Genomic DNA, 24,013 nt, shown 5'->3' with positions numbered 1-24,013 from the left:
TGGATGAAATTGTTTAATATTGACTGGGAAAATAGATCCAAAGGTGAGGGCAGCGCGACAGTCAAATTGTTGCCTTACAGTGCCAGAGACCAGGGTTCAATCCTGGCCAGGGGTACTGTCTGTATGGAGTTTGAATGTTCTCCCTGTGACCACATTATTCAGTCTGTACATTAATGATCTACCAAGTAGCTGTACATCACATGTAACTTGCCAGATGTATGCTGACGATGCAGTTGTGTATGTACATGCCAAAAACAAACATAAGCTGCACAAGACCTATCAGCTGCTATGATTAATGTGTCAAACTGGTTGCAGTTTTCTGATCTACATCTTAATGTGTCAAAGACTGTCTGTATGTTTTTCTCCAAAAAGGCAAGTACTGATGGAGATCCTGATGTGTTTGTACATGGAACAAAACTTAAAATTCTATATGAGTTTAAATATTTAGGAATCGTGATCGATTCACAGCTCTGTTTCAAACAACAGGTGAAAAGAACAGTAAATTTAATTACATTTAATTCGTCCAATGTTAGATATATTAGAAATAATTTAACTATTGATTCAGCCAAACTATATTTTAATGCAATGATTGTGCCATACATGACCTACTGTATAACAACTTGGTCACTGGCATGTAAGTCCACACTAAAGCCTGTCGAAATTGCTTATAAACAAGCCCTAAAAACTCTAGACAAAAAGCCCAGAATGTACCATCACAGTAGCATCCTGAAGAAATTTGATCTGCTGAGCTGGGACAACGTAATAGAATAGTCGGGCTCGATTTTGGTTTACAAAATCTTCCGTGGACTAGCCCCACCTCCGTTAAAGGACTTCATAAAGGAAAACACAAATAGGTCGACAAGAGCAGCCTCCAGGGGCGGTTGTCTAGTCCCGTTTAGGAAAAGTGTCTTTGGGCAGTCAGTATTTTCATATCATGCGTCGCAGACCTGGAACGCGATACCATGCGTCATACGGGATCTGCCAACCCTTACCTCATTTACCAAACATCTAAAAACATGATTACTGCAAAATCAAAACTGCAATCATAATCTACCTTAAAATTATCCTATGGTACTCTTTTATTGTTACTTTTTTACTTTATTGTTTGTTTTGTTTTGTTTTTGATTTTTGGTTTGGCTCTTCTCTTATTGATTGATTGTGTTGTGATGTGTTTACCTTGTTTACCAGAGGGACTAAAGATGGAAATTAGCTACTGGCTACAATCTTGCGTATTACATGTAAATGTTTATTAATATGCACTGTCCCCTAAATAAATAAATTACAAATTACAATTACCACGAGGGTTTTCTCTGGGTGCTCCAGTTTTCTCCCACACTCCAAAGTGGTAAGCTAATTGGTTTGGATAAGTTGTGAAATTGCCCCTAGTATGTGTAGGATAGTGTACGCAGCTCCAGTGGCTCTCAATTTTCTCTAAGTATGTGATAGGAGCGGTAAACATTGACCTCCCCACCATCAAAGGGATCTATAGGAGGCGCTGCCTTTAAAAAGGCAGCCATTATCATTAGGGACCCACAGCCACCTGGCCATGCTCTCAATTCAAATCCGCACATCGACAAGAAGGTACAGGACTCTGGAAACCATGACCATCAGGTGCAAGAAGTTGTCAGCTTCTTCCTGACAACTTTGTGTTCCCAAATGCTGGGACTAAAATCTAGGTATTGGAAACGTAGATTTACAGCTGTGTCCAGTTACCAGATACACAGTGAGAGTTGTGGAGTGTTGTTCCACTCACAAGATCAAGTCCCACCATGGCTGCTGGGAGATTTAAGTTCACACAGTTAAAAGCATCTGAAATTTAACAAACGTTAGTGTCTCTAACAGTAACTGTGACACTCCCGGAATGTTGGAAAAACGATTTGGTTCACTAACATCCTTCAGTGGCCAAAATCTACTCCAGTCTGCCCTCTATGTAACTGCAGACCTCCAGCATTTTGCAGTGTTTGTGGATGCAGCCCAGACCGTCAAACAAACCAGCCTTCCATTGACTCCATTTACACCTCACGCTGCCTCAGCAAGGCCACCAGCATAATCAAGGACCACTCACCCCAGTCACTCCCTCTTCTCCCCGCTCCCATCAGGCAAGAGGTACAGATATATGAAAACGCTTACCTCCAGATTCAGGAACTGTTTCTTCCCAGCTGTTATCAGGCAACTGAACCATCCTATCAACATCTAGAGAGTGGTCCTTACCAACCCTATTGAAGACCCTCGGGTCACCTTTAATCAAACTTTACTAGACTTTACCTTGCACTAAACGTTATTCCCTTTATGACTGTGGATGGCTCGATTGTAATTCATATGTGGTCTTTCCACTGACTAGTTAGCACACCGCAAAAGCTTTTCATTCTACCTTGGTACACATGACAATAAACTAAACTAATTAATTGCTTTTGCAGTTCTTGGGCAATCCAGGAAAGGCAATAAATGGCAATGTTTCCAGAGACAAACTCATCCTGGAAACAATCTTTAAAGAATTAATTCAGAAGAACAAAATAGCACTATTTTGGATTGCCAGCACTTCTTAAAGTGTTTTACAACCAATAAACTACCGTTCAAGTGCATTACTGTAATTGTATAGGCAAAGGCCAACAGGACCGCATGCAGAAAAGTAGCACAAAGAGTAAAACATCAAGTAAAATATTTTTCGGTGTTGTTCGCCGAGGGAAGCATGTTGGTGAGGGGATTGCCAATCGTGGCTCAGTCTGAAGAAAGGTTCTAACCCAAAATGTCATCTCTCCATTCCCTCCACAAATGCTGCCTGGCATGCTGAGTTCCTCCAGCACTTGGTCTTTTCTCAGGATTGCTGCATCTGCAATCTCTTGCTCAATGCTTCAATGCTACATTATTGTCACATGCACCAAGGTGCAGTAAAATTCATTGTTTGCATACAGTTCAGTAAAAATATTATTATGTGTAAGCACAATCAGACCTGAGTGCAGGAGCATAAGATTAATAGATTCCATTAAGGCTGTACACAAGTCAACACATTTCTAGCACATTTGTATTAAAGAGTCTTAGAATCATACACCACGGAAATAGGCAGTTTAGCCCAACCTGCCCACACTGCCCGATATGTCTAACCTACATTAGTCCCACCTGCCCACGTTTGGCCCATATCCCTCTAAATCTTCAAGTTTTACCCTTCAAGTTTGAATGTTCTTCAAGTAGTGCCTTAAATTGACCTTAAAGGCCCGTTGTCCTGGCGACAGCACTGGGTCGAAGTTGCTGGGGTCGGCCTGGCCAGGCGATGTGTCAGTGTCCTCCGTCACTCCGTGCTCTTCTGTAGTCTCCAGCGGCAGGGGATTTTTATTGGTGTCCTTGCGCCCGCGCTGAATCCAACGTTTATCATCAGTGTCTGAAGCTGACGATGCAGGTTCCGGGTGAGTGAGTGAATCAGTTGAAGCGAGCAGGCAATAAAAAAGAGATTTCCCCACTTGTTAGCTTTCAGACGATCCAGATCCTTATCATGAAAATAATGAGTTGAAATACTTTGAACGTGTAGGTAATTTGTGAGAAAGGAAGCTTATTCAACTTATCAGTGGAGGAAAGGTTGCAGCAATAAAGTTTCTATAGATGTTGCATCTAAATAAAACCAAAATAGGACTGTGAAATATATTCTTCAAAACAACCTGTCCTGTTAAAATTCAGAGCACATTAAAAGTTAATCCAGCATTTAATAGCCTGCAAATGTACATCAAGTTGTATTCCAATTGTGATAGATATACATCTTGTGTAATATACCCTGATATATTTAGACTTTAGAGTTACAGTGCAGAAACTGACCCTTCAGCCCACAGAGTCTGCACTGACTAGCACCGTCCTAGACACAATTTACAATTTTACCACAGACTATTAACCTACAAATGTGTTTAAGAAGGAACTGCAGATGCTGGAAAATCGATGGTACACAAAAGTGCTGGAGAAACTCAGCGAGTGCAGCAGCATCTATGGAGCTGCTGCTGCACCCGCTGAGTTTCTCCAGCATTTTTGTGAACCTACAAACGTGTACATCTTTAAAGTGTGGGAGGAAACCGGAGAACCCGGAGAAAACCCACGTGGTCACAGAGAGAACGTACGAGAGCGAGAATTGGAAATGGGATTGTTCCCCTAGAAGTACTGGACCAGGAAACACACATGTTTTGGTATCATGTCTCTTGTCTGTACATTTGCCTGGACTTTTTTTGTTTCTGTTACATGTCTCTAATTTATGAAGAGTCTACTCTCCATTTGTACACGACACCTTTGGAAACATGCTTTGTATTCATTCTCAATGATTCAATGACACTTTATTGGCACATGAATCTAGCTACAGTGAAATGCTTTGTTTTACATACAACCCAATAAAATCATGTGGTAGAACTCACCCGGGCAGTACACAAGTGTTGCCACGTTTTGGTGCTGACAAAGTAACAAAAGTTCACCGAACAGTCCTATCTACAGCCTGCCGCCACATGTAGCAACAGCCTTCCCCACCCCCAGTGGATCTCTCCTTCATTCAGGACAAACCCCCTTCCCCCCTCCCCCCCCCGCCGCCCCTCTCTTCCTGGAGGCCCCCCATCCACCGACCGGATTTCCCCTTCATTCACGGCGGCCCTCCTCGCTCTCTGATGGCCCCCTGATGGAAATGAAAGGAACAGTCCAATTGCCTCTTGGAATGACCGGGCCACTTTCTGCATAGTCGGTGGGAAAGAAACCTCTGGGAGCCCAGAGCCAGGGCAACAGAGGGAAGTAATGGTTGGATGGAAAGTGTTCCCGGGCAAACTGAACAAGAATTATACCAGAGTCATCATTGACCACGTGGTTTTTCTCCTTGAGCTCTAATTTCTTCCCATACACCAAAGATGTGCAGGATTGTAGGTTCATTGGCTCCAGTAAAATAAATTGTAAATTGTCCCTTGTGTGTATTATAGTGCTGGTTGGCGCGGACTCGGTGGACCTAAGGGCCTGTTTCTGTGCTGTATTTCTAAAGTCTAAAGATCACGTGCAGGCAAAGGAGATTAGCTTTAATTTGGCATCATGCTCTGCATAGACACTGTAGGACCTGTTCCTGTGCTCTACTCTTTATGGTCTATGATTCATGGTTTGAACTGATGTAAAGCCAGAGTCTTCACAGGTGCAGGTACAGTTATCAAATATGCATGAAAAGCAGAAGCAACTTCTGGTCTTTAATTTAAATTGTTGCTGTGATCTCTTCAGTCTGAGTTCCTGCCTTCAGAGATCAGTTTGCTCTCCGTCTATTTCTGTGCTGTGTCAGCTTTCTACAGCATTAATGTATGTACTGCGTGCCTTCTGAGAAACCTCCAGTTCCATCAGATACATTGTGAAGTAATTATTCACATATCAGGTTTGATGGTAACCAGGGGAATGCATTCATTGCAAAAAATCAAAAGGCGCTGCAAATGCTGGAAATCCCACTGGGATGATTGAAGCCCCCAAGATTCATAATTGGACACAGATGAAGAAAGTTCAGAAATAGAATCGCATTACAAATTAAGAATTTCCAACACATAACATTTCCACATGATATGATATGCCATTTATTGTCACTATACATGTACAGTGAAACTGAAAGCTGCTCGTACTCAGTGCATACATACAATTTTACACAAAAAACAAGAAACAGAAAAACAAAACAGAAGGGAGATGGGGGGGGGGAATAGGTGCACAAATTCTACGGCGCTACATACATATATACATATATACAGATGGAAGTCCGTGTTGGGCGGTGTAGTCAGTGCATGTGTGGATTTGAATTTATGGTAGATATAATTCTCGGGAAGCAGCTATTCCTGAGTCTGTTTGTCCTGGATTTGATGCACCTATAGCGCCTTCCAGAGGGCAGCAGGTCGAACAGTCCAAACGCAGGATGGGAGCTGTCTTTGGTGATCTTCTTTGCCCTGCTAAGGCAGCGGGAGGTGTAGATGTCCATCAGGGAGGGGAGAGGGCAACCAATGATCCTCTGCGCTGTCCTGGTTACCCTCTGAAGCCTCTCCCTGTCTGCCATGGTGCAGCTGCCATACCATGCTGTAATCCCAATTGACAGTAAAACTGTGGTTCACTTTTGCACCAAGACCACTTATAATAGCGACACAAAGTGCTGGAGTAACTCAGCAGGTCAGGCAGCATCCCTGGAGAACATGGATAGGTGATGTCTCGGGTCAGGACCCTTCTGCAGATTAAGAAGTCTGAAAAAGAGACCTGACCTGAAACATCACCTATCCATGTTCTCCAGGGATACTGCCTGAGCTGCTGAGATACTCCAGCACTTGGTATCTTCCCTATTTATAATACAGTTGCACAATAATATGGTACACAGTATTCTCTTCAGGTGTGGTTGTGTGTAAAACTATCCTCTAAGAATTTCCTCTAATAATTATTCCCTAATAATTTGAGTGAATCCAAATGTCTTAACCTTCTTATCCTGCCTGCCTTTTTTTCCATCTATCTTGATCTTCCTAAGTGCTATAAAGCTGAATTAGTCTGCATTCAAATCATGTCGTTCATATTGGGGTGGCATGGTGGTGTACTAGTAGAGTTGCTGCCTTACAGTGCCAGAGACCAGTTTGGAGCCTGACTACGGGTGCTGTCTGTACAGAGTTTGTACGTTCTCTCTGTGACCGCATGGGTTTCTCCTGGTGCTCTGGTTTCCTCCCACAGTCCAAAGACATGCAACTCCCTGGTTAACTGATCCTTTCCCACCCAAACCACCCCCCTCCCCAGATACCTTCTCCTGCAACTGCAGAAGATGCAAAAGATGTCCCTACACCTCCTCCCTCGACTCTGTCCAGGCACCCCGACAGTCCTTTCAGGTTAGACAGAGGTTCATTTGCACCTCCTCCAACCTCATCTATTGTATCTGTTGTTCAAGATGTGGACTCTTATACATCGGCGAGACCTAACATGGACTGAGCAATCGTTTCGCTGAACACCTTCGCTCAGTCTGCCTGAACCTACCTAATCTCCCAGTTGCTTAAATACTTTAAATCTCCTTCTCATTCCCACACTGACCTTTCTGTCCTAGTTCTCCTCCATTGTCAGAGTGAGGCTAAATGCAAATTGGAGGAACAGCATTGCATATTTCGCTTGGGCAGCTTTCAGTCCAATTGTGTGAATATTGATTTACCTCACCAGGTAGTAGGTATGTTACAAAACCTACCTGAATCGTGGCTGAGCATCTGCCCCACCCCTTGTGTGTGAGTTTGGCGCTGTTTAGAGGGGGCGGGTTTAAAACGCGATTTTTACTAGGCTGGTGCAATCGAAAATGTTCAGCCTAGTAAATCATTAACGGAAAATCGCTGAAAGACCCCGTCGCAAAAGGTATTATTAGTTTTTATGGCCTTGTAAAATAGTTAGAGTAATTTAAAAACCACTATCTCACTCCGCAACCTCTCGCAGCCCCAGGGTTTTATAAAGCAAACAATTAAAGGTATGTACCTTATTTTTACATTAAATGGGGCATGTATATAACCCTGTAATTTAAGTTTTCTATAGCGAGTAGTTCATTTTGGGCTCTTTATATCCCGCAGTATTTTTCTGGGCATTTGAGGGCATAAATCTAGCGCAATGTGAACGTTCTAAACCAGCGCGTTCCACATGAACCCACTAGAAAGCCGATTTAAATTGACTTTAATTTACAGCAATTGAACACTAAATTCCTTCCATTTGGCCTATAAATTGATGTAAATGAGATTTAAAAATCATGTTTTATTGTGAATTATTTGTGAATATTATTTGGACACTTGGGCTATTTAAAAATGTTAATCATTTATTAAGAAATGGATAGATGTTTAGATCTAGTAAATTGAAGTTTGAAATTAGCTACAATTGGGTAACTAACTAATTATATGCTTTAATTTCAGGTCATCCAAGTTAGATTATTTTATATTTGTTTCAGAATGGTTCAATCTATGATAACTGAAAATTTCATTCAGTTCTCTTAATTTTTAAGAAGGTTATGTGCTTTTGACTGTCCACGATCACAGCTTTTTTGTTATGTCCATAGAAAATCAATAGGGAACAAGATGCTAATTTCCGTATGAAAATGGCCATAACTTTTTTATTACTTGAGATATGAAAGTGAATTATGTGTCAAATTAAACTTATTGTTATGCTTTATCTGATGGGATAAATTGCAGACTTGATTTTTTAAATCTCAAAATTTTGTAACATTGCTACAGGTAGCCCTGGCATTCCCTCTCTCTCTATTCCTTCCCCACCCAATTTGCACCAGCTTCTCGTTTTCACCCAACAAACAGCTAGCAATGGCCTTTTCCCTTCATCATAGATAGATAGATAGATAGAATCTTTATTTGCCACACGACCAGGGTTGGTGGTATTTGGGTTTGGTACATGATGGTACACTGCTTTAGTCACATTAACACTAATAACAACACAGATCACAGTAATAAAGTGCATCCATACCACATCACAAATCACAAATCTCACCAACAATACATAGTGCAAAAGAACAGACAAAGACCATAGACAAGACACTGTATACATCAAAGTCCTTAGTATTGTCTGTTATTTGAGGGAATTGAGTGTTCTTATTGCTCAGGGGAAGAAACTGTTTTTAAAGCGGGTGCATTTTGTAGCAAGTGACCTGAGGCGCCTCCCTGAAGGGAGAGACTGGAAAAGGTGGTTTGCTGGAGTGGAGGGGTCCGAGATGATCTTTATTGCCCGTTTTGAGGTACGTTGGAGGTAAATGGGATGGATTGAGGGGAGGGGGGAGTTGATGATCCTGGAGGCCTTGGAGACAATGCGCTGTAATCTGTGTAGTGAGTGACTGTCAGTGTTTCCGTACCAGACTGTGATTGAGGAGGTGATGATGCTTTCAATGATGGATTGATAAAAACGGACCAGGAGGTGATTGTGGACTCTGAACTTTTTGAGCTGTCTGAGGAAATATAGGCGTTGTTGTCCTTTCTTGATGACGTGGTCTGCGTTGATGTGCCATTTTAGATTATTGCAGATATAGCTGCCCAGAAACTTGAATGAGTTTGTGGAGGTTATGGGATGGGAGTTGACATGGACCGGGGGTTTGGGGTTTTGTTTGCGTCTGAAATCTATGATGATTTCTAAGGTTTTTGAAGTATTAAGCTGGAGGTTGTTGTCTGCGCACCATTTGACTGCGCTGTCCACTGTTTGATGGTATTGTGATTCGTTGTTGTCAGAGATGAGGCCAATTATTGTTGTGTCGTCTGCAATATTTGAAAATTTTGACTGAGCTGCATTGGGATGTGAGGTTGTTGGTGTAAAGTGAGAAGAGCTGAGGTGACAGAACGCACCCTTGAGGGGCTCCTATGTTGAGAGTCAGAGGGCTGGAGAGTTTTTCACCCACCTTGACTCTTTGCTGTCTGTTTGTCAGAAAGTGCAGAATCCAATGGCACATGGCTGGGTGAATGCTCATGTCCAACAGTTTATTGTAGAGTTTAATTGGGTGTATAGTGTTAAAGGCCGAGCTAAAGTCTATAAACAGGATGCGTGCATAAGTGTTCGGTGATTCCAGATGATGTAGGGAGTAGTGAAGAGCTAAGTTGATAGCATCCTCCACAGACATTGTTACTTTTTTGCATATCTTTCATTCATTGTCCTTTATTTCTCGACATCACCATCTAGATATCTCGTTTCCCTTATCCCTAACCAGTCTGAAGAAGGGTCTCGACCTCAAATGTCTCCCATTCCTTCTCTCCAGAGATGCTGCCTGACCCGCTGAGTTACTGCAGCTTTTTGTGTCTATCTTCAGTTTAAACCAGCATCTGCTGTTCCTTCCTACATGTTTGTAGGTTAATTTGCTTCGGTAAAAGTAGTAAAATGTCCCTAGTGTGTAGGGTTTTTGCTGGTCTACGGGATGATCCCTGGTTGGTGTGGACTGTGAGCCGAAGGGCTTGTTTCTGTGTTGTATCTTTAAACTAAACTAAACTAAAAATATTAAGTAGCATATTGTAAGGGAGCATGAGAATTGCATTTGTCTGTGGTCGGAAATATAATACAACTGAATGCACCATCGAGAGTTGCTGTCAACTACGTATCAATAGCTTCCAGCTGTTCCAATGTCTCCTACCCAACAGGGTCATTTTATATTTTTGTGGACGTTGGACCAAAATTCCTTGTGATCTGAACACAGTAATTCTACTTTGCTACAGTCATCGCTTCTGCACTTGGGTGGGCATCTAATCAGCATGCAACAAGTGTCCAGAGGCTTCATCCCTGCCTCTGGTGTTGATGAGTAAAGGAGGGGTGGTCTTGGCTCCAAATCACTCCTTTCCGAGCAGTCACCATGTCCTCAGCTTTTGATAAACTTAATGTCTTCTCCTTGGAAATTGTGCCTCGCTGCAGTTGTTGCTCTTGTGGCCAATGAATGCCTCGCCTCACTCAGCACATTGGAACAGCCGGAAGCCTTTCCTCAGCCAACATACTGGCCTTCCTTTTTCCACATTTGTCCCCTAACTGCCTCTGGGTCTAACTTGCCTTGTAGATAGAACATAGAACATTACAGCACAGGACAGTACAATATTTGTGCCAAACATGATGCCAAGCTAAACTGATCCATATCCCTCTAATCCCTGGACTTCAATGTGCCTATCCAAAAGCCTTAGATGCCAGTATCATATCTGTCTCCACCACCACCCCCGGCAATGTGTTCCAGACCCCCACCACTTGCTGTGTAAAAATAAACTTGCCCGCGCTTCTTCAATACGCTTTCCCCTTCTCACCTTGTAGCTATGCCCTTGAGTGTTGGACTTTTCCACCCTGGAAGAAAGGTTCTGACTCTCTCCCCTATCTATGCCTCTCATAGTTTTATATAATTCTATTGAGTTTCCCCTCGACCTCTGACATTCCAGAGAAAACAATCCTAGTCTATCCAACCTCTCCCTCTAGCCGAAACACTCCCATCCGGGCAGCATTCTGGTAAACCTCCTCTGCACCCTCTCAAAAGCCTCCACGTCTTTCCTGTAATGGGGTGACCAGAACCCCGTGCAATGCTTCAAATGCGGTCTAATCAAACTCTTATAGAGCTGTATCAAGACTTCCTGACTCTTATTCAATGTACCCCTAGCAATGATGGCAAGCATAACATACACCTTGTTAACCTTGTGCTGCCATGTTCTGTGAGCTATGAACTTTGTGAGCTGTGAACTGGCCAGCTCACTCCAGAAGACTTTAGGAGGGATCTCCTTGACGTTCCCCATAGACCAGCCTTGCGAATGCTTTGCTGCTGTTTCCCTGGCGTGTATGTGAAAGCCCGGTGCTTGCATTTGTTATACTCCAAGAGAAATCGTAATAGTATTTAGATGGTTCTCCCCCAAACTAGTAGTCACCCTACAGGTTTCACTGTTTGCATCCCTGTTCCCTTCATTATCACACCTTCCCCAGCCATGAAAATGGGCTATCATGGGATCCACCCTTCACTGGTCATCTGTTGCTAGTTCTGCTTTGTTCTGGCCTTTTGCTGCCTCCATTTCCCTCCCCCCTACTTTCAGTCTGAAGAAGGGTGCCGACTCGAAACGTCACCCATCCTTTTTCTCCAGAGATGCTGCCTGACCCGCTGAGTTACTCCGGCACTTTGTGTCTATCTATGGGATCTGTGTGAGCCAGCAACCAAATACTAATGAAGTGAATAGTTACGATCTGGGATGGCTGCCTGATTGAGTGATGGCTATGGATTCAACAATGACTTTAAAATAGCAGTGGATACATATTTGTAAAGGGCAAATCTGTCAAGCTCTGTGAGAAGACGGGGATGCAATGCTGAGGCTTTATAAGACACTTATCAGACAATATTGTGAGCAATTTTGGGCACCCTACCTCCAGTTTGCCCCCAACCCCACCTCTACTTTCAGTCTGAAGAAGAGTTCTAACCCCTAACGTCAACTATTCCTTTTCTCTGGAAATGCTGCCTGATCTGCTGAATTACTGCAGCACTTTGTGTCGATCATTGGTACAAACCAGCAGCTGTACTTCTGTTGTTCTGAAGCTTATTACATTTTCCCATAAACGCTTTAAATGCAACTCACAGCTGGGTTTAGAAATCACGAATTACATTGAAATTTAGGCTTTGAACCATTAATTCCTCAAGGAAAATCTGGCTGCCTGTGCTGTCTATTCCTATTAACTAATGAACCTGCACACTGCACAATGTTGCAGTCATATCCTGATATTTACCTGACCCTGAGTAACTTTGACCATGGCTTTGTTTGCTGTACAATTGCTTGCATCCTGCCAGCTACACAAAGAGTGGATCTTCACAGGAGGCGATTAAGAGATTTACATGGACCTTGATTCCCCTACTCTGGGCAAAAGTACTTCCTATGCCTTCTAACGAAGTAAAGGTGCTAGTATGCTTTCATGGCCATAGCTTTGATGTAAACTAAAGAGCAACCAGTGAGGAGTTGCCCCTCAGATTCCTATTAAATCTTTCTCCCTTCACCTTAAACCTATGTCTTCTGGTTCTTGATTCCCCTACTCTGTGCATTTACCCAACCTATTCCTCTCATGATTTTGTCCACCTCTATAACTTTCTGTTCTTACGGTAAAGGATTAGCTGAACAGTTTTTCCTGGCATAAGTAAGACTTTTCCTAATTTTGTTTAGTTTATTTAAGAGATACAGAGCGGAAATAGGCCCTTCGGCCCATTGAGTCCATGCCAACTAACGACCCCCAAGCACTAGCACTATCCTGCACACTAGGGACAATTTACAATTTGGCCAAATCCAATTAACCTACAATCCTGTATGGCTTTGGAGAGTGGAAGGAAACCAGAGCACCCGGAGAAAACCCACGCAGGTCAAGAGGGTGGGGGGGGGTCATACAAACTCTGTACAGACAGCACCCGTAGTCAGGATCAAACCCGGGTCTGTGGCAGTAGGTAAAGCAGTAACCCTACTGCTGCGCCACCGTGCACCTCATGCTGCCACCATGCCATGGTTTTATTATGGTACTTGATACTTTTGCTCATTATAGTGAATTGAAACAAACAATTTACCAGTTCTGTTGATTTCTAGGCTCTCGTTATACTTTGCACTTTGAAACTGATTGTGTGTGTGTGTGTGTGGGTTAGTATTACGTGGAAATTTAATGTAGAATGTTAACGAGAGGAGTGAGAATTATCTAAAACGATTATTGAAGAAAAGACAGGATCACAAACTGATGTCTCAAGCTGAACATTCTGCCGGTGGCCATTCTGCGTGTATAACGTCAGGAACAGACAGTCGACTAATGCAGTGAATGCAGACTCAGTGGAACCATGCAGAGAATAAATCAATGTTTTTCTCATTCAGCTGAAGTGGAGCATGGAGACTTGGTGCCAAGACAGGAGGGAACTGAACACAGTATAACCACGTCCCGCGCACAACCTCAGTGACAACCTGATTGATGAACCAAATGGCTTTGTTTCATATCTTGCATTCTTACGAAGCAATGCACCTATCTCCTGCTTAGCTTCTTATGGGTCGTTCACAAAGAAAAGCACATTCCCTTGCAGAAATCCCAATGGAGGAATTTAACTCAACTACACGGTTTTGACGTTAAACCACCCTGGTTTTCTCAAGAAATATCTGTCAGACTTTTTCATTTTTGCATTAACAGGCTAAAGCGTGTTATTGTAACAATGAATGTGATGCAGTTGTGATGAATGGTTATGGAGTCATAGAGCCATACAGCATGGAAACAGGCCCTTCGGCCCAACATGTCCACACCGACCAATATCCCCCATCTACACTAGTCCCACCTGCCAACGTTTGGCCCATGTATCCTATCGATGTACCTGTCTAAATGTTTCTAAAACGTTGCAATAATACCTGCCTCAACTACCCCCTCTGGCAGCTCATTTTGTCCACCCACCACCCTTTGTGTTAAAAAGTTACCTCTTGGGTTCCTATTAAATCTTTTCCCCCTCACCCTAAACCTACAGTATGTCCTCTGGTTCTCGATTTTCCTACTCTGGACAAAAGATGGTGCATTTATCCAATCTATTCCACTCATGATTTCATACACCTCTATGATAGATTATTTCTGTTCTTTCAGTAAAAGATTAGCTAAATACTTTTTCTTGACAAAAGTAAGACTTCCCCTAATTTTATTATGGTACTTGATACTTTTGCTCATTATAGTGAATTACGCAAACATTTGCCAGTTCTGCTGATTTCTGAGCTCTCATTATACTTCGCACTTTCAAACTGATAATTAGTGTGTGCCTAAGTGTGGCATGTGGTCTCATCTCCATCCCATTATAGAGTGAAAGGAAAAGCAATGTGTTTGCATTCAATTTTCCCCAGGAGAGCGCTGAGCCCAGCTGCTACCTCCTGCCATGCGTTTTGTACAGGCAGCCCTTGTGAAGGATGTCCTGGAGTCCTAACAAAATGTTCTTCACAGTTGGTGAATGGCAGGGGAGAGCTCCCATCATATGATCATATAATAGTCGGCATGGGCAAGTCGGGCCGAATGGCATGTTTCTGCGTTGCATGACTCTATGACTCTTAGTTAGTATGTAATGTTTTTGAACAAAGTAGTTGAAAATGGATGAATACATTTCTATTTGTAGGATTCCTCTATCTCTTAATCTGTCTCAAACAAGGTATTGCTCCCAAATTTGATCTCAATTCTCTTTGATAGCCTCCAAGAAATAACTTCCATGGCAGCTCTGCACCTAGCCATCAAAATCAATATGATTTGTTGAATTGGTATGTCAGGACCTTAATTCATATGGGTTGAATGCTTCAGAAATTGTTTTAAACTTAATTTACGAGCAGTCGTTTTACAAAGAATAACTAATTTCTCAGCCGCAAGTTCATGGTCAAGTCGGTCATTTGTAATGTGGAGATTGGAACATTATTTATAGGTAATAATTTCAGTGTCTGTCATTCGCCACTGAAGGCCGAGACCAAGGATGGCTATAAAGATGAGATGAGGATTGGGAGCAGAGTTGAGGCGAGCACTGCATACATTTACATGTCTGGGAAAGTGGGTTACCAACGCAGTGAAGTAAATCCATGAACGTCTCTGGTCTGCCAGAATTTCACGCAAACATCAAAAATCTACGAAAATCAACAAAAAAATCTACAAAATTCTGTGAACATAGCTCAGACCACCACACAAACCAACCTCAATTCCATTGACTCCACCTACACTTTAGGCTGCCTCTGCAAGGCCACCAGCATAATCAAGGACAAGTCTTACATCATCACTCCTTCTTCTCCCCTCTCCCATCAGGCAAGAGGTACAGAAATGCGAAAACACACACCTCCAGATTCAGGGACAGTTTTGGCCCAGTTGTAATCAAACAATCGAACCATCTATCACCAACTAGAGAGCCATCCTGAGCTGCCATTTACCTCATTGAAGACTCTTGGACTACCTTTACTGGACTTTATCTTGCACTAAACATTATTCCCTTTATCAGCTATCTGTACATTGTGGACGGCTCGATTGTAATCATGTATGGTCTTTCCGCTGACTAGTTAGCATGCAACAAAAAAAACTTTTCCCTGTACCTCGGTACATGTGACAAACTAAACTCAATCAAAAGGAGGCTTTCAGACAATCCTGACTGTGCTATTTGAAGAAGGGCTACTCCAGCAAATTCTCCACTGGGTCCATGGATCTGCAGATTGTGGCTCTTCAAATACGCACCCAGATCAAGGTATTAGACTCAAAGTGCTGGAGTAACTCAGCGTGTCAAGCAGCATCTCTGGAGAACATGGATAAATTACATTTCCGGTCGGGACCCTTTGAAGAATGGTCTTTTGAGTTTTTTTTGTAAACCAGAATCTGCAGTTCCTTGTGTCTACGGGTTAAGGTGATGATGGTTTCTACCTCTGTCACACGATTCTAGACCACTACTAACCTCTGGGTGACAGCAAAATGTCCTCATCTCCCCTGTAATCTGCTTACCAATTATGTTAAAATTATGCCCCTCAGTTTTGAGTCTTTGTAAAGAAGAACAGATCCTTCCTATTTATTCTATGCAGGCTAGTCTTAATTTTATAAATCTAAATTGAATCTTCCCTCAGCCACCTTTGATCTAAACATAGCCAATCTTTCCTCTTTTCAACCATGTTATTTACCCGTCCTGCTAACTTTAAGAGCCTCTGGACTTACATTGTGCCAAACCGCTCAATATACACCTATTTATCGAGCACTATTCAATAATTTGGTTTATACTTTATTGTCACATGTACCTAGGTACAGTGAAATGCTTTGTTTTGCATACAACCCGGTAAAATTATAAAATTATTAGACAGTAGACCCCACCCAGGCAGTACACAGAGTCGCCACGTATCTGGTGCCGACAACGTTACAAAAAGCCACACATTGCTGTGCTTCCTAAATGTACTACCTCACAATTCTTTGGATTAAGTGCTACTTTTCTGACCAGCCCTTACGGACCATCTGTATCTGCCTTCAGATTAACGCTATTCTCCTCACTATCGATCAAATGGCCAATTCTTGATCAGTTCCAAACTTCTTTATTGCATCGTCTACATTTAAGTCTAATTTGATCAAGGTATATTAAGGAGAGCAAGTAACTGAATACACTGGACTCTCAAGAACCACAATGAACAGCCCTCCCATCATAAATATATCCATTGACCATTATCGTCACTTTGTGGCACCAGTTTTAGATCCATACAGATAGCACCCGTAGTCAGGATCAAACCCGGGTCTCTGGCGCTGTAAGGCAGCAGCTTTACAGCTGTAAGGCAGCAGCTGTACAAAATCATGAGAGGAATAGATCGGGTAGTTGCACAGAGTCTTTTTCCCAGAGTAGGGGAATTGAGAACCAGAGGACATAGGTTCAAGGTGAAGGGGAAAAGATTTAATAGGAATTTGAGGGGTAACTTTTTCACACAAAGGGTGGTGTGTACATGGAACAAGCTGCCAGAGGAGGTAGTTGAGGCTGGTACTATCCCATCATTTAAGAAACTGTTAGATAGGTGCATGGATATGACAGGTTTGGAGGGATATGGACCCAGAGCAAGATGGTGGGACTAGTGTAGCTGTGACATTGTTGGCCGGTGGCAAGTTGGGCTGAAGTGCTCGTTTCCACACTGTATCACTCTATGACTCTACCCACTGCTCCACTGGGCCACCCCATGTTCAGGTTCTGACAATTTATCCACTTTCTAAACCCTTTCACACTACAACAGCAACAGCACCATTTCCCACTGCAAAACATTCATTGAGAATGTTAGATATATCCTCTGTGTCCACTCATAGGTTTGTGTTGGTTCCTAGGAGGGCTACTCTTAGTTATCTTCTTGCTTGCCAGTACTTTTATACTCTCTCTTTACTTTTCCAATTCTCCTTTTTTTAATTTCACACACTCATGTTCTACACACTTACAATCTCACGGAGTATTGAGCTCTTGGTACCTGATGTAAGCTTCCTTTTTTTCTCTTGCCATAAGCTCGATGCACTTCATTAACTAGAGGGCCTTGGATATTATAGCCCTAGCCTTTCATTTTAGTTGAGTTTAGCTTAGTTTATTGTCACATGTACCAAGGTACAATTAAAAGCCTTTGATGCATGCGAAACAGTCGGCAGAAAGCCGAACCATTACAGTCGAACCATCCACAGTCAACAGATATAGGATAAAGGGAATAACATTTAGTGCAAGATAAAGACCATTAAAGTCCGATAAAAAGATAGTCCGAGAGCCTCCATTGAGGTCAGTGGTAGGTCAGGACCGCTCTCTAGTTGTTAATAAGATAGTTCAGTTGCCAGATGACAGCTTGGAAGAAACCGTCCCTGGATCTGGAGGTGTGCGTTTTCAAACTTCTATAGGAATCAGGTAGGTTAAGGTTGACTGAGCGGAGGTGTTCAGCGAAACGACCATCGACCCTGCGATTGGTCTCGCCAATATACAGGGGAATCAGGTAGGTTAAGGTGGACTGAGCGGAGGTATCCTGTACATCGGCGAGACCAAGCGCAGGCTCGACGATCATTTCGCTGAACACCTCCGCTCAGTCCACCTTAACCTACCTGATCTCCCAGTTGCTCAGTACTTTAACTCCCCCTCCCATTCCCTTTCTGTCCTGGGCCTCCCCCATTGAGTTTGCTCCACTCTGGCTACAAAAACATGTTCTCCTGACTGCTCTTCAAGGAGTCTATATCCTCCACACCTTGTACACTGACCAGTCAATATTCCAGTTATCGTTAGGCTAATGTGAACTTGTCCCAAAGCCCCAATAATTGAAGCCGTGTGCTCCAGCCATGCACTCATCTGCACTATCCTTCTTTGGGGCAGCATGGTGGCGCAGGGATAGAGTTGCTGCCTTACGGCGCCAGTGACCCGGGTTCGATCCTGACCACTGACACTGTCTGTACAGAGTTTGTATGTTCTCACTGTAACCACTTAGGTTTCCTCCGGGTGCTCCTGTTTCCTCCCACCTTCCATGGACCTGCGGTTTGTAGACAAATTGACTTCTGTAAATTGCCCCTAAGTGTGTAGGGAGTGCACGAGAAAGTGGGATAACATAGAACTAGTGTGAACAGGTGATCAATGGCCGGCGTGGGTCCACTCCTCCGCGCCTCCCCCCACACCCGTCCCAGTCCCCCCGTCCCTTTGGAAGTCATCCCAAAAATGTGGCAGGTGAGACAGCTGATCTCTACCTCATCGGGACATCAACGCTGATCGCGGTGTCGAATGTTCCGCCTGCAGCCAGAACTCCTGAACTCCGATCCGTCCCGGAGCCAGCAGATCCATTCTCATAGCCGACTTCCGTGGCCAACATTATGGGCTGGTAGCTCGGCTCCAGCAAGGCCATGACCTCTGTTTGTCCGAACACACAGATAATCCAGCGAAGGCTGTGGAACCAAAGGTGCCGGAAAATCGGTGGTGGACCTTTATTTAGTTTGAATGTAAAGCACAGGCTGAACATGGTATAACTTGACCAACATGGATACTTTTCCTTTCAGTATACATCAGCATTAACGTACGATGGGATACTGGTAATGGCTGAAGCATTCCGCTACCTCCGAAGACAACGAATTGGGATCTCGAGGAAAGGAAATGCCGGAGACTGCCTTGCAAATCCTGCTGCTCCTTGGGTTCAAGGCATTGACACGGAAAGGGCATTGAAGCAGGTAATGGCTAATCTATACCTCCCTCCTAACCCCATTCTCCTGCCTTCTCCCCATAATCTCTGACACCCGTACTGATCAAGTTAATGCTGATTGTCCGCTATAACCGAGTGACGGGGGTAAAGTGCAACCCAAAGCCGGGAGGGAAGTAACACGGTGTTAGGAAGGGTCAAACAAGCAAAGATTCAGAGGCTGGGAAGCCAGAAGCCCCCCCCCCCCCCCCCCCCCCCCCCCCCCCCCCCCCGCTCTCCAAAGACGTGCAGGTTTGTAGGTTAAATGGCTTTAGTAAAAATTGTAAATTGTCCCTAGTGTGTAAGAGAGAGCTAGAGTATGGGGATCGCTGGTCAGCACAGACCCTGTGGGCTGAAGGGCCTGTTTCCGCCCTGCATCTCTTAATTAGACAAAACTAAATGCTGTTGCAAACCTGCCTGATCTACATCTTCTGGCATCTCGTTCCATATACCCACCACCTTCTGAGTGAAAATGTTGCCCCTCAGGTTCCTATTAAACCTTTCCCTTCTCACCTTAAAATAATTTCTCGGATCTGGAATCCATCCATCCCAGATCCATCGTCCAGACCTGCCAACACCGGTGCCCTATGTTCACTTACTTTTGTATTTAAAGAATTGTCCGAGCTGACCCCTGCATCAGAGGGCTGTTACATGAGGCAGAGCAAGATCCAAATGGCAAGTCAGCTCAGGCATTACAGCATGTGACCCACTCCTGCCCTGCACTTATGGATTTTGACAGCTTACTGTTGTCAACAGCTTTTGAAGTGTTTTTATTTGTTGCTAATAGAGATATTCAAATAAATAAACGGATTGACTGAAAGATACAGCATGGAAACAGGCCCCTCTGTTCATCGACACAAAAAGCTAGGGTAACTCAGCGAGACAGGCAGCATCTCTAGAGAGAAGGAATGGGTGACGTTTCGGGTCGAGACCCTTCTTCAGACTGACAATCGATCACACACTTGCGCTTATTCTATTTTATCCCACATTTGCATCCACTCCCCGCACACTGAGGGCGATTTAAAGGGGCGGCACAGTGACGCAGCGGTTGAGCTGCTGCCTTACAGCGGCAGAGACCGGGGTTCAATCCTGACTATAGTCCCTGCCTCAATTAACTCGTACTGCAGCTTATTCGAAACACCCACCACCCTTTGCATGAAAGATGAAGAGTAGAATAGTTTATTCTTCTTCTTCGAGTCCGTTGCAATCTCAGATGTCGTTCTGCCAGTATCTGGCGCAGGTCACAGCTGGTCGAGTCGGTTCAGCCAGGTCCTGGGGGCTGCACTGGGGGGCATCGTCACACTCCAGTAGGTGGGACATTGTCTGTACTGCTCTACAGCTGCATGTATCTTCTGCCTGGTAGTTCCATGCTTTCATAAGTGCTTTGCACCTCCCCTGCTCCACTCGTAATCTGTTGAGGGTCTTCCAGGTTGGCCATGGGAGGTCGTGCCCGCTGGCGAGGCATTCAGTCGGAGTGATTCCTCTCTCCAGTCGTGGGCTCGTGTGTTGAGCTGGTTCCATTCATCTTTCCAGATGTTGGTCCTTGCTGTTGCTTTGGTTGTCTGGAGAGGTGGGACTGTCTGCAAGAAACTGGCTCTAGATTTCAGTCGGGGTGGAGGTGCTATGTGTCCGTGCAGGGGGTGCCTGGTATCGGTCTCCTGTGCTCTCCGCTCGTCTTGGGCGACGATGGATCGTCTGATATGGGCGGGGGGGGGGGGGGGGGGCAATACCAGCTAGGGCGAAGAGGCACGGGACTGGCGTTGTCTTTATGCATCCCGTGATAATGCAGCAGGTGTCGTTGAGGGCTGTGTCAACCAGTTTGGTGTGGTGGGAGCGGCTCCAGCTTGAGCACGCGTATTCAGCTGTGGAGAAGGACAGGGCTAGGGCAGTTGCACGGATGGTTGGTGGATCAGCGCCCCACTTTGAGTTTACCAGTTTGCGCAGGATGTTGTTGCGAGTGTTGACCTTGGCTTTGGTGTTCTGAAGGTGGGTTTTGAAAGAGAGTGTCCTGTCGAGTGCGACTCCGAGGTACACGGGGTGGAAGTGGTTGGAGAGTTTGTGGCCATCCCATGAGATGCTCAGTTGTTTTCCTGCATCTCGATTCTTAAGATGGAAGCTGCATAGTTGGGTTTTTGATGGGTTGGGTTTCAGGTGGTTGTCATCTCTTGGAGGGCGCTTTCCAGGACAAACTCGATCTTCTGGAAGTTCTCCTGTTGGGTGGTGATGCAGAGGTCATCAGCATAGATGAAGCGGTGGCATTGTGGGGGAAGTGGTTGGTCGTTGGTGTAGATGTTGAAGAGGAGGGGGGCCAGTACGCTGCCTTGTGGTAGGCCATTCTTTTGGGCTTTCCATTTGCTCTTCTTGTCGTTTAGTTGAACGAAGAAGCGCCTGTTGTTGAGAAGGCTTGTGATGACTTGGCACAGGTCGCGGTCACCAGTCATGTCAAAAAGTTTCCTGATCATGGTGCGGTGCTGGACAGTGTCGTAGGCAGCGGTGAGATCTATGAAAGCTGCTCCGGTGATGAGTTTGCACTCAAAACCGTCCTCAATGTGTTGGGTGAGGTTCAGTAGCTGCCCGGCACAGGAGCGGCCAGGGCGGAAGCCAGCTTGATCTTTAGTAAACTTGGAGTCTATAAGTGGCATAAGGCGTTGGAGTAGTAGCCTCTCGTAGAGCTTGTAGGTGATGCAGAGGAGGGAAATGGGTCTGTAGCTCTTTGGGGATGATGGGTCCTTTCCAGGTTTGGGAATTGCAACAGTCTTGGCCTTTCTCCATACAGGTGGGGTTGTTTTCTGTGCCATGCATGAGTTCAGCATTGCTAGGAACCAGGTCTTTGCTTTAGGTCCAAGGTGCTGTATCATTTCCGTCAGTACATCATCGATTCCTGCTGCTTTCCCAGGTTTCAGCATGCTCATTGCAGCTTCGAGTTCTTCTAGGTCGAAGGGCTTGGTGAGGGCGCTGGCTGGTTGTAGGCGGTCTGTTACCGCTGTCCGGCGGTATTCTCCTGTGGGTCTGCGCCGATTTTGACTACGACAGTTTGCCACCAGCTGTGCTGCAACTGAGTTTGCTGTGACTGTTGTGAGCGTGGGCAGTGTGGTATGGTCTTCACTGAGGCGGCGGATTGTGGCCCATGCCTTCCTGCTGTTATTGGTCATGTTGGTGTTTTCTATCAACTCCTTCCAGACTTGCCTTCGGTCCTCCCCGACTGTGTTCAACAGGATTCTCCGAGTTCCATGGTGGTGGAGGAGAAAGGGTCCTCGTGATATGCCCTGTGGTAGGCGTTCGGTAGATCGCTGGATGTTTCCGACAGCCCGGGGATGTACTCGGTCTGGCATCCTCTTGGTATATGTCGCCTGGCTGACCTTTTCAGCAGTTCTGTGAACATGGTATAGTTGTTGGGGTGTGATGGAATACTGGGGATGGAGTCTTCGATCTCCTGTTGGAATGACAGCCAGTCGGCATTCCGCAGATTGAACCTTCTGCGGAAGGGGACGGTTGTTGCTTGGAGAGCGAATCGGATGGTTATGGTGATTGGCCGGTGTTGCGTATGGGGGATAGGGTCCAGGACCTCTTTCACAGCTCTGGATGATAGTTCGCTGCTCACACAAATAAGGTCTGGGTTATATCCTCATTTCCATCTGTGGAAAGATTCTGGCAGTTTGGCGTCATGGATCAGGGTCAGGTGTTTCGACTCGAGCCAGGTTTCGACTTCATCTCCATCTTGATTGTTCACTTCATAGCCCCACAATGAGCTATGGGCATTGAAGTCTCCAATGATAATGTGGTATTTCCTCTTGCAACAGTCTGGCAGTTCAGAGTGGAGGAACGGACTTTGGGGGGGTTTATACATTGATGTGCCAGAGATGTTTGGGAGGGCAACTGTGATGGTTTCCATTTGCCCTTCGGTGGTGTGGGTGCAGACCTCTTCGATCGCGAGGTTTGGTCTGCTGAATACAGCTGACCCATACTGTCTGTGTCGGATCTCGGTCAGTGTTTCCCAGGCTGCACCACGAGGAGGTTTCTGTAATAGCAGCCTAGTTTATTAAAAAATTGGGATTTTAATGAGTATAACGTCAGATCTAAAAAAGACTGAGATGGGGAGGTGGGGGGTCTGGATGAAAACTGCAGCTAAAAACCAATACCGTTTACAGGTATAATGAGGTTTCTGTCTTGTTCAAGGACCATCATTGAAGTGAATGAGATATGCTCTAACTAAACTGTTCATGACCACCTGTGGCCATGTAATGACTTGAATTCTAATGAAGGATGTCAGCTTGAATTTTGCACTGAATTTCCATCGATGTAATGAATACAACTTAACAACTGTGTAGGCTCCCAGGAAAAGACAGCACTCGAAAGAGCTGCATTAATGCTCTAAACCCAATCTATTTAACAACCCATCAGAAGGCAAAATGCGACCCATTGTTTTAAAATCCACACGAGGAAGGTTTTCTCAGAAGTGGCAAAGTTATAGACGTTTTATAAGTACCCAATTTTCTGTTTCACCTTAAATTACTCACAAAGGAGCGATCATTGTAGTCATGTGTAGGAAGGAACTGAGGATGCTGGTTTACACCGAAGATAGACACAAAATGCTGGAGTAACTCAGAGAGTCAGACAGCATCTCTGGAGCGAAGAAATAGGTGACGTTTTGGGTCGAGACCCTTATTCATACTGAATCATTGTAGCCATGACATTTTAATTGTCTTCATCCAGCCCCGAATTATTTATTCAGGATAAATAACATTTAGAAATACTCAGAGGTGTATTAAGTTAATAAAGGGTTTCACAATAGCAGGCAATTCTGTTTTGTGTAATAATAAAGCAAAGTTTAGTTAAAGCCGGTCCCTATTTACCCCCCAAAAAGAGTAACTGAGCAGGTCAGGCAGGATCTCTGGAGA

The 24,013-nt window shown here is 44.5% G+C and overlaps 1 protein-coding gene across 4 annotated transcripts in view; it reads left to right on the top strand.

Annotated features, from left to right (window-relative positions):
• Positions 1 to 24,013, top strand: part of LOC129698140 (glutamate receptor 4) — a 187,811-nt gene that overhangs the window by 84,113 nt on the left and 79,685 nt on the right. For all 4 annotated transcript variants that reach the window (XM_055637047.1, XM_055637045.1, XM_055637044.1 and 1 more), the window contains exon 7: positions 18,940 to 19,107. In XM_055637047.1, the coding sequence (XP_055493022.1) occupies positions 18,940 to 19,107 (168 nt within the window). The remainder of the gene's footprint in view (positions 1 to 18,939; positions 19,108 to 24,013) is intronic.

This window comes from Leucoraja erinacea, chromosome 6 (genome assembly GCF_028641065.1).
Source record: "Leucoraja erinacea ecotype New England chromosome 6, Leri_hhj_1, whole genome shotgun sequence".
Classification (NCBI taxonomy): domain Eukaryota; kingdom Metazoa; phylum Chordata; class Chondrichthyes; order Rajiformes; family Rajidae; genus Leucoraja; species Leucoraja erinaceus.
The sequence above is the reverse complement of the archived record's forward strand: the minus strand, read 5'-3'. Positions and strand labels throughout refer to the sequence as shown.